Source organism: Oncorhynchus clarkii, chromosome 2 (assembly GCF_045791955.1).
Source record: "Oncorhynchus clarkii lewisi isolate Uvic-CL-2024 chromosome 2, UVic_Ocla_1.0, whole genome shotgun sequence".
In the NCBI taxonomy this organism is placed as follows: domain Eukaryota; kingdom Metazoa; phylum Chordata; class Actinopteri; order Salmoniformes; family Salmonidae; genus Oncorhynchus; species Oncorhynchus clarkii.
Window position 1 is genome coordinate 84,743,209 of NC_092148.1, and position 11,074 is coordinate 84,754,282.

The following is an 11,074-nucleotide window of genomic DNA, read 5'->3' on the forward strand; positions in this document are numbered from 1 at the left end:
AAATTAATAAATTACTGGATTGTGGGAAACCATTAACTAACACGACTATTCTCAAGTGAACACAGAGATGAAGTAGTCCATATATGAAAAACATGAACGCATGAATGATTTGCTCTCTCTAACAGAAATGTGAATATCGATATTCCCACTGTATATCAAAGAAAGTTGCCCCCCCCCCAAAAAAAAAACAAATTATATTGGCTTCTGTCCTGTCCTCTTTTAAAACGGCAAATGTATGCTTTGATGTGTTGGTCATTATAAAGAACAGTTTTGAACGCGCAGAATAATTGCGGATGAGATTTACGCCTCCATTTTTGGATAAACGCCACCCTCAGTTTTACGATGGGGCGGCCTCTCACTGAAGTGCGCTATGACAAGCGTTCCGATTTGGGACAGTGTTCAACTTTTTGGTGAGTGACAAACCTACACCAGTTTGTGAAAAAGTCACGGACGTCCTGCAATGCAGTGGCTGTAACCCATTTTGGCAGCATTTTGGATAATTGTGTTTCAGTTGAGCGGCTTGCTATGGCTCCATTCGGGAAGAACTTTCTGAAAGCGCGTTTGAAAAACAGGTAATTTTAAAGATGTATTTTTTAGTTCTCACCTGTTGCATTCAGAACTGTAGAATACTGTATATGAGGCACATTTAACATGTGGAGGAGGGAATTTATGCTCCCCTGCCGGGTACTAAATATAACTTATTTTAGTACATAATTGTTTTATCCATCTGACCAAAAATACCACCAATGTGGCTGTTCAACAATTCACCTCTCATTTCCGAGTCTATTGATGTGAGAGAAAACAGCATAGGCTATTTTTGCATCTCCTCCAGACTATGATATACTGTAACTCTTTTGCATTTAGAATGTTCTCCTGCTCAGTGAAGGTAAATGGTGCCTTTTTTTGTTGTTGAAATTGTGGGAGTTTTTTGTTTTGTAAGCAGGTGAAATGGCCATTTTAATGTTGTAAGTAGACTGTGTGTGTGTGTGTGTGCGTGCGTGCGCGTGCGGGTGTGTGTGTGTGTGTGTGTGTGTGTGCGTGTGTGTGTGTGTGTGTGTGCGTGCGTGCGTGCGCGTGCGGGTGTGTGTGTGTGTGTGTGTGTGTGTGTGTGTGTGTGTGTGTGTGTGTGTGTGTGCGTGCGTGCGCGTGCGGGTGTGTGTGTGTGTGTGTGTGTGTGTGTGTGTGTGTGCGTGCGTGCGTGTGTGTGTGTGTGTGTGTATGTGTGCGTGCGTGCGCGTGCGGGTGTGTGTGTGCGTGTGTGTATTGCATGTGTGGTGATGGGAAAGTGTGGCTGTCAATATGTCTAAGTCAATCCTCAGACCAACTCTAGACACTGCAGATGAACAGATGACTGTGAGCAGACTCCAGTCAGTCAGACTAATCATGACAGTAGTCACTTTTGAGTGGTCATAACATGGTAATAACATGAGAACACATACATTTCAGGGCATGAATAATACCAACGCCACCACATTGTAAACCCTTGCCTAGGTTTGTTTTGACACTCAAGGCCATGTCACATCAGCTATTACTAGGGTTCATATAACACTGGAGAAAATGTTCACAAAATGTCAACACCTGTTTAGTCTGACATGGAATTGCATAAAAATTATATGATCATTTCAAAAAAATTCTCGCAAAATATCCATGTAGACTTTGATGTGGAGTTAGGCCAGACAGAAAGACGTATCATATGGAATCTAATAAGAGTTGACCTGCTCTTAAGATGCAGACTAATCTGTAATTAAACCTAAGATAGTTTTTCATGAAGCGTTTCTACCTGAGAGACTGTTTAGTGGGAGAGAGCATTCCTGGTTCAAGTTTAGAGGTATCCTGTCATCGACACTTGTATAATTTGCTTGAGCAATTTCCTTAAGTGGCTCGGTTCCTTTTTTGATGTTTCATGGTCCCAGATAGGCTAGACCACTGTACATTGAAAGGTATTAAAAAATGTATTTGTTGTTTAGCCGCGAGCGATGATGTGTCAAATAAATCATTGTTTCGTTGTTAAGATACCTAAAATGCAAGCATTTGATGTGGTTAATCTAAAACCACCATCTAATGCCTCCCTGCTTAATGGACATGTTGCATGTGGTCATGCTTTAGGCTAGTCCACATCTAGGATGTAGGAAAGATACTTGTTGTTGGAACAGCTCCAATCTACTCCAGTATTTTAAAACATTTTTTATAGAGAAAAATAAATAAATTGCTTTTGTTTGGCTGAATGAACTTTGCTGACACTCTTAAGTTTGAGAGTATGTTTTACACATTTCTTCAGGCATTCATCGCTAACCCTGATTGTGGCAGTGGCACCAGTCTGACACTAATGTATTTTCATTGCACACACAGCTGACGACAAGTGAAGTATGTATCTGTCTAGTCCGACTGTCTTTGATGACTTCAAACAGTCTCAGCTCAAGTTGCCTCAGTAGATATGTAATTTTTTTCATGTTGTGTAGTAATTACCCAGCAGCTTGGCCAACTATAATTATCTCACGTTTTCAGATCTCTAGATATGTCAATTTAAGTTGTGAAGCAAGGAGATACACCAAGTTGGATTCATTCCTAAAGATTGGCTTAGATATATGCTAAAGGGGAAAAAAATATTCAGCATGATATACTGTAGTTCTATTCGATGTCAGAATGTGTAGATAGACACGAAGCTTGGTTATATTCAGCTGGATCAAATTAATTTACCCTGGAGGTCAAGGCAATTAAAATTTGACCCATTGAAGCATGTTAGAATATGTAGATCACGTGTCAAACTCATTCCACGGAGGAACGAATGTCTGCAGGTTTTTGCTCCTGCCTTGAAAATGTATTGATGAATTAAGGTCACTGATTAGGTAAGGAACTCCCCTAACCTGGTTGTCTAGGTCTTAATTGGTCACAAATTTAAAGAAGAAACCAAAAACCAGCAGACAATTGGCTCTCCATGGAATGAGTTTGACACCCCTGATGTAGATAGACAGGAATCATGGTTATGTTCAGCTGGATCAAAACAATTTACCCTGAGAGTCAGACAATTCTGATTTGACCCCATTGAAACGATCAGAAAACAACATACTTTCATTTAAAAGTGGATGCCACTTCTCTTCACAACCAAATGATACAGTAAGGACTCTTCTCCAGTGCTGCACCGGCCCGGGAGAGACGAGAATAGGGTAAGGGCGTAGATTATTTTGTCTTTTCTCCCAGATGCCTATCTGACTGGGAGTCATCCTAGAGATCAACGAACCCAGATAGAGAAGTGATGTTATTTCCTTCCAAATCCCTCATCCTCTTAAGATAAGAGCCGAAAACTGTGTGCCTCTCCAGCCTGCATCCCAAATGGCAACCTATTCCCTATTTAGTGCACTACTTTTGACCAGGGCCAATAGGGTAGGCTGCCATTTGTGAGGCATCCCCTAGGGTGCCATTTGGAACACAGAGGACCTAGTCTCCTCCTGTTTCGTCACATGATAGTACCCTCCACGTAGTTATTTGTGTTCGGGAAACCGCTTGTGGGACATGGCTTTGCACAGACAGGATTAACCCCACTTACTGTACAGTACAGTATTCGCTCCCATTTTCTTTGGGCCTTATTTCATTGAATGGATGGGCTTGGATTAGATATGAAAGATGATGATGGTTTCTAGTATCTTTAGAAGGATTTAGATATGAAATCGTCTGGTGCATTCACTCTATTACGACTCTTTCAAGAACCGTTCCTGTCTTGCACTTCAGGCTCTGTTACTTTTTCTATGTTCTTTGAACATGGATGTAAAGCAACATAACCGTTCCATTTATTCCATTCCAGCGATTAATATTAGCCCTTCCTCCAATATAGCTCCTTCCAACAGTCTCCACCGATATATTGTAATCTAGTGTAGTCACTTCAGACTCAAACTAGTCTTGGTAACAACAGCTCAACAAATGTTTACGTTCATTGTATCACAGATGGGCAACTGTCACAGAATATCAATAGATCCATGTTTCCCTGTTTGTCTAGTTGATAGTGTCACTCAGTCAACACGTTGTGACATAGAGTAGCGCTAATAATTTGGTCTCACTTGTTGGGACTTGTTCAAACTTTAAAGAAAATGCATTTGATTCTTCAGTGTAAATTTGCCATGGGTGGTTTTTAAATTGATGAGATCGTCTTTACTATATTAAATGACTTTTATGATATGTCTTAGGGAACAAGAAGTGCTCTAGCAATGTGAACTATGAATGCTGTGGTGTTCCAACGTAGATCACAGAAACATACACACTGCATATCACCTGGTAGTTTAATAGAATAGAGTTTCTCCTCCACATCAGGCCTTTATGTACTTCTACTCAGGGGTCAAGTGTGCTTTCTCAGGTTTCTGTAGATTACTCAGCATTTAGCTCCCTATTAAATGAGGAATTATTGAATGACACAGATTTGACATTAGCAATGACATAAAGTAGGATATAAAACCTACATGTATGTAGTGTTTGACTGTGTGTAGTTTGTATTACGTTTTTTTTTTTTACGATTGGCACGCTCAAGTTCATCAGCACATTCATGTACATTTCTGTCATGAAGCACTGTATATAAGTTTATCAATGTAGACCTGTAAGGGCGCCCACATACGTTCCTGCCCCAAACCATAACATATTCCCCAGCTATGCATATGAAGTGACACACCAGTTCACAGCCCTCATGAATGTATTGGCTTTGATTAAATCAGCCCATTGGCCCAGGCAGACTTTGTATTTGTCCAGGCAGGGATTTGGCTCGAGAGGAGAGGAGACAAACAGTTCCCAGTGTTACACAGTGTGTATGTCTACTGTTTTGGCACCGACTTCACTGTTATCTTATCACCAGTTAAGTGTAAACATGGTTGTCCTCAGAGTGAGAGAGAGCAAGTTGTACCCTCCTCTTCTCCTCACTGAGAGAGAACACGTTTTGACACAGGTCTCTGCTTCGGGTGCTGTCTCAAACGTAAGAAAAGGGCCAGTTAACTATGCCACTAACCATGATGTGAATATGTATCAGTATCGGATGGGAACAATTCCCAGCACAGCTCACTGTTAATATGACATCCATAGAGACATACTCACACAATATACCCATATTCCTTGCTCACGTTACATTAGGTGTGCACCTCATGTTCTATATTTACACAGCTCTAGTTATGGAATTCATGTTTTCCTCCTCCCTGTCCATAGACTAGCATTCTGTCAGGAAGTAGCAGGATGTTGCCGTTGTTCCACTGATTGTGGCCCTGCAGGACAAACACAGGTGCTTCCCTTCCTCTAATGTTGTGCCTTCCTGTGACTTCCTGCACAGCTGAGGGTTTAGGTCAGCTGGCCCACCATAACACTAATTGTATGTGTGTATGCGTGAATGCATGCTTGTTTTCACATGTGTCTATGCAACTTTTCTGTGTTTAAATTTTTTATTTTTTTTCAGTTAATTTTGGGGGAAAAGCCTCCATGGGAGTGTACAGTACTATATCTACCATACTCTACTGTTCTCCTCACTGAGAAAGGAGAAGGCAGTCTTTACATCTCGAGAGACAGAAGAGAGTCTCCAATTTCTCAAGTTATTGAGTGCTCCTTGGGTTTCCAAGGGAAGAGGTGGAGGAATGGTTAGGTCAAAGTCGTCATGGTGATTGTCTGTGAATGCTGGAGGCGTGTCGAGGAGATTGTTTTCCCTCTCTCTGCATAGCTCAGGTATTTGCATTCCCTTTTCATCTCCAAGGGTCTCCATAACCATTAACTAGCCTATTGCATTGTTGCATACATATCGCATTCCTCAGGCCTCGTTCAGCTCAGAGTTTACACAATGCTCCACCTGTGTGTTTTTATGCCCGTTGGAAACCGTAACACTACGTGGTGATATCGCACTGTATATCAGCTAAACCCAACACTTCACGAGGAGCTAAGCTAGCGGGGATTGGTTTTTCCATTGAACTCTTTTTGAATGAGGTCGTTTATTGTATATTTCTCCCATCACTGACTGTACAGTAGACATGTGCGTCAGATACGTGTGAGCGTCTGTCGTTCTGAACAGGTAACTACTGTGTCACTACTATGTCATCCAGGGGCCACTCTGAAACTTTGTTCGTGCCTGGTAGAGAGATGATTGACATTGCCTCCAGGATGCCTGAAGAGCTTGATGTTAGCCCAACCTGGATCTTGGGGTCAGAGAAGGTTATCTCTCCACAGACAAACAGAACAGATATAGACTAAGATACCCTTTTATCCAACAGTCAGACAATGGAGTCAGTACCAGATACCAAGACTAGGACCAGACTAACCATATCAGACACCTAACCAAAACCGTGTGTGGTATGATCTATGATCTGATGGAGTTAAATAATGAGTACATACAATAAGAATGATATGGATACTTTGGTTCTGGAATGTTGCAGTATCTGGCCTTTGGACATAGGATGCAGTTACAGGACTTATTTAGATGTTCTTATATGAGATATTAAATTAGATTCTAGGGACATTAGCCTGAAAAATATTAGTCAGTCAACTACTGTTGAGCTACTGAAGACATCCGATGTTAACATTACCATGTATTAAACATTACAAAGTTCAGTGCCTTGTACTGCAACAAAATTGCCATGTCACAAAACGCTATCTGGACATTACGTTTGATTATTGCTTAATGTGATTAATTGGGTTGGTATCTGCGCTGCACTGCCTCTTTTGATCTGAACTGCCCATGGCTATGGGGTTTTCCCATCATGGAAAGGAGACAAAGGAATGAAACATTGAGTTAGATAAGGGACATAATCAAAAGCCTATTTTGGAGGCGATTTTTTTCTCAGGTTTTATGGTCCAGACAAAAAGATAATGAGGGCTTTGGAGTGAAATAGCTCAGAACGGAATCATAAAGTGATCATGTCTGATGAGTAAGAGGATGAGTAACTATTTAATAGAATCAGAATCGGAGTGCTGAGCAAATTGAGTGACTACATTTTCTGCTCATCGACTGCCTTGATGACCACCAACCAACCATAGGATGTGCTTTTTCCCAAAGCTATTAGGCTAATGAAATGACACGTCAAAACTAGGTTTATCCATAATTGCACATCATTACATTCTGGGACATTTCATGCTGTTCAACGGTTATTTCAATTATACCCATTGATGTCTAACACATACAGTATAACCAAGTCTTAACATATCAGAACCTGTTGACTATTCAAACACCCAAATTCTTACGTTTTGTATTTGTCTTTTTCCTAGAGCGAAGGACAAAGATGACAAGGAAACTGTGCTAGGAAAGGAGATCCAGGTGTCTGTGTGTGATGAGGAGAAGGTGGTGTGTGGTGTCACCAAACACACAACGTGTGCTGACATAGTGCAGGCCTTGCTGGACGACCACAAGACCATCCCTGAGAACAAGAAAATTCTGCATGGCGACCCTAAAGACTTCTGCCTGCTAGAGCGCTGGAAAAGCTTTGAGAGGGCTCTGCCCCCATTAACCCGCATCCTCAGGCTATGGAATGCCTGGGGAGACCAGCGACCGTTCATCCAGTTCACCCTGGTCAAGGCCAGCGATTTTGTACCCCAAGCAGGCTGCAAGAAGGGGGCCAAATTAAAGGGGGCTAAGGGGGCTAAGAGATGGGAGCAAGGCCCGGCCCAGTACTCTCAGTCACTGCCAGTGGAGAGGCAGAAACGGATGGTGAAGAAGGCCTTCAGGAAGCTGGAGAAGATCCACAAGGAGAAGAGGGTAGTGGGATCTTCTCCGGGCAGCGAGGAGATAGACAGGATGGTTCAGCTGCTTATCCAACAGGACCACACCATCCGGCATCAGATCCAGAGGATGAGGGAGCTGGACTGTGAGATGGAACGCTTCGAGATGGAGCTGCAGGGAGGACAACAGGATACAGAGCTTCTCCATGAGGGATTCTCCTCACTCTCCCCGATCTCCTTCCCCCACAGCCACAACCAGAACCTGGACAGCCAGCCAGGGGTTTCAGAGCAGGAGCTGCTGCAGGAGTGCGTGTATACTAGTGACAGTGTGGCCCAGTTGGAGATGCAGCTGCTCAGGCACGAGGAGCTTATAGCCCAACTGTCCCAGGACATCGACGTAGAGCTGACGAGGGCCATGTTAATGTTGCCGGAGGTCCCCGACAAGGATACTCAGTTACAGGGGGCAGCGGCAGGAGTAACTTCTGACCCAGACCTGTCCTGGGAAGCGGCAGAACTGGAGAGACTGCAAGCCGAACTGAGGCTTAGTCTGCGCACCGGCGTGTCCCTTCACATCCAAACGGCCCAGCTGGAGAAGGAGCTGAAGGGCTATGAATCCACACTGTTCTCCAAGGACCAGGATTGCTGGCAGCTGGCTTCCCAGCTGAGCACACTGCAGGTGGGGGACAGCGTGCAGGAAACGCCCAGGCTCGGGACTATGAAATGCCCGGACCCATGCATTGTTCCACAGGCAGTGAGACTGAAACACAGCCTGTCCCCTACAGATGTTACAGACACAGACTCAGACACAGGGATCAGCTCCACACACAGTCAGGACTCACTGTCTCCTTGTCTGGACATGATCCTGCCACCGCTGGACACTGATGTCTGAGATGTCTGCCTCTCTGGATTCCCCTCAGAAGGCAATACACAATCCCGCTATATGCACTATTTGCCTGGCGGACTAATTTGATACTGTATTAATCATTGAGTTACTACACTGACACAGTTGCTACTTCAAATGATAATAGTATTTTCTTACTATTCCTACTTTTGACGTGCCCATTGCATGACACTTCATTAAGTATTAATAGATTGACCAAAACACAAAACATAAAATGATTGTTTTATATTAAAACATTCAGCAGACCTTTGTAGATGTAGAATTTTACCGGTCTGCTTTTGTTACAAACTGTAAACCATTCATTACCTGTTCATATTTTCTTCATAAGCTATAAGATATAATGTCACAGAGATTCATCAAAATGACAAAAGAACAATGAGATGTAAGAGAAAACTATATTTATTTGTGTTCTTGTTTTGGAGCATTAGACTATTTTTAGACTATGTTTATATACTTTCCAAAAGCATATGAAGCCAAACTCTACATTTTTCAATATGTGTGCAGGTAGTCACTATCATTCATGTAAAATGAAAGCCATTTAAGCTAAAAAAAAAATATATATATATATAAATGTACATTCTTTACTGCAACAATAAAGGCATGTTTCTTAACAATTCTTAACATTTCTCTGAAACTCCATTAGGAATTCCATCGATTCCGCTGGAGATGCTCGCTAGGTAAGCACGAACTAAAGCGAGCAGTCTTTTCTTATCAAGGTATTGCTGACATAGGTAACATAGTGTATTCTGGGCAAACCAGGGCTGGTGGTGGAAAAGCAGGGGATATCTATTTCACACACTAATTGCCTGCTTCTCCCCCCTCTCTAAGCCTCTAAGTAGCTCTGGCAATCATGAAAGAGACTGAACATTACAATGTGGAAGGCCCTGTCACTGGTGCCTTGCCCGACTCGAATGAACAAGGGGTGGAGTGCTTTAAGCAGGCTGTTTAGCCCAAATTGGATGAAAATCAGATACCTCTGAATGTATTTTCTGATGTCTATAGAGATCCCACATCTTTAAGATGTTGGTTATGATATTGCACAACATAATATGAGGTCACATTGTTAGCTACTGTATCTATTGTTCTTATGAACGACTAGTTAATGTAATGTGGGTGCACTCCATTTCTGTGATTTGGTAACAAGCTTTGCGCTGATTACTTTCCCCGACCCTCTGTATTAACCATTAAAGGGATAGTTCACAGCAAACACAACATTTACATAATTTTCCACTTACTTTTTTCAACACCCTGGCGGATGTTGGCAGATAGTACATTAGTACATATTTTGCTTATTTTGGATATTTCAGATGCCCTTGGCAAGCACAAGGGCCAATGATGAAAAGAAGCCAACAGGGCACATCAGCTTGTTCTTAAAATAATGAAAAAGTTCTCAAAGTGTATTTTTCGCTGCACATTACTGGCTAATATTCCAGAGGGGAGAAGCAAAGAGTCAGGAGTTAGACTGGGTCCAATGAGTTTACCTGTCTACATCAGATCAGCAGGAGATAAAAGCCTCGCAAAATGACGATTACAGTACTGCAGTATTTTTTTCTTCCTGTTGTGGCAACCTCAGCGTTAGCAATTACTACAGGCCAGTTTGGACAAACAGTTATTTGTGGATTAGGATGGTCTTGGGTTGGGAACGATGCTAAAGACAGTAATGGCTGAGTTACAAACTAAACATACTGAGATGTACATGTATGTGCAGTCTTGAAAGTTTCTGGTGCCCTGTTCATGAGAGAGGTGTCTGAAATGACTCGATTGCTCTTTATTAATTTCCAAATACTGATTTTATTGCTTGAAAAGTTTTAAGAACGACTATATCTGCACTGTAGAACACTAATGTTTTTGATAAAGCCTAGCACATATTCTCTATTCACAGAGAGTGAAACACCACACAACCTAACTTACAATTATCACCTTCTACTGCACCCCAGTCCATTTTACACCACTGAGAATGGTTTCATTTAATTATCAATGTATTATGACTAGTAAGGACCTCTTGCACTCTTTTTATACCAAGCATTAGTAGCAAACAATGGACGTATCTAACTAGAAACTATCAAATGTCTATGTAATATTTGTATCTCAAAAGAAGGAATATAATATTGAGGCAATTGCTCAAATTATATTGAATACATAATGCGACATGACACATGACACATGACACATGACACATGACACATGACACATGACACATTCATTGATTCAAATGTGTTAATTTTCTCATGCTGTCAGTGCTAAGTTGTTTTAAAAGAACTTAACTATTTTCAGTGGTCCTTGAACGTTCTGATCACAGGGATCAAACAATGAACTCAACTCTGTCATTGACAAAAACAGAAATAACAAGATCATAGAAAGTTTCATATTAATTATTTGATTCCAGCATTAGGCAGAGGCATAAAAGCTGAGGCTTTTGAAAAAACCCAAACCAAAACTCCAAATGATTTGTCAGCAATCCAATTTTCTTCTCATTTTGAAGTTGATAATTGCTTGTTAATTGAACTG

General features: G+C 41.7%; 1 protein-coding gene across 1 annotated transcript; it reads left to right on the top strand.

The window, feature by feature from the left end:
• Window positions 1–357: 357 nt before the first annotated feature.
• Window positions 358–9,180, top strand: LOC139382919 (Ras association domain family member 9). Its single transcript, XM_071127192.1, has 2 exons — window positions 358–572; window positions 7,216–9,180. The coding sequence occupies exons 1-2, from the start codon at window positions 526–528 to the stop codon at window positions 8,552–8,554; spliced, it is 1,386 nt and encodes a 461-aa protein (XP_070983293.1). The 5' UTR covers window positions 358–525; the 3' UTR covers window positions 8,555–9,180.
• The last annotated feature ends 1,894 nt before the right edge of the window (window positions 9,181–11,074 follow it).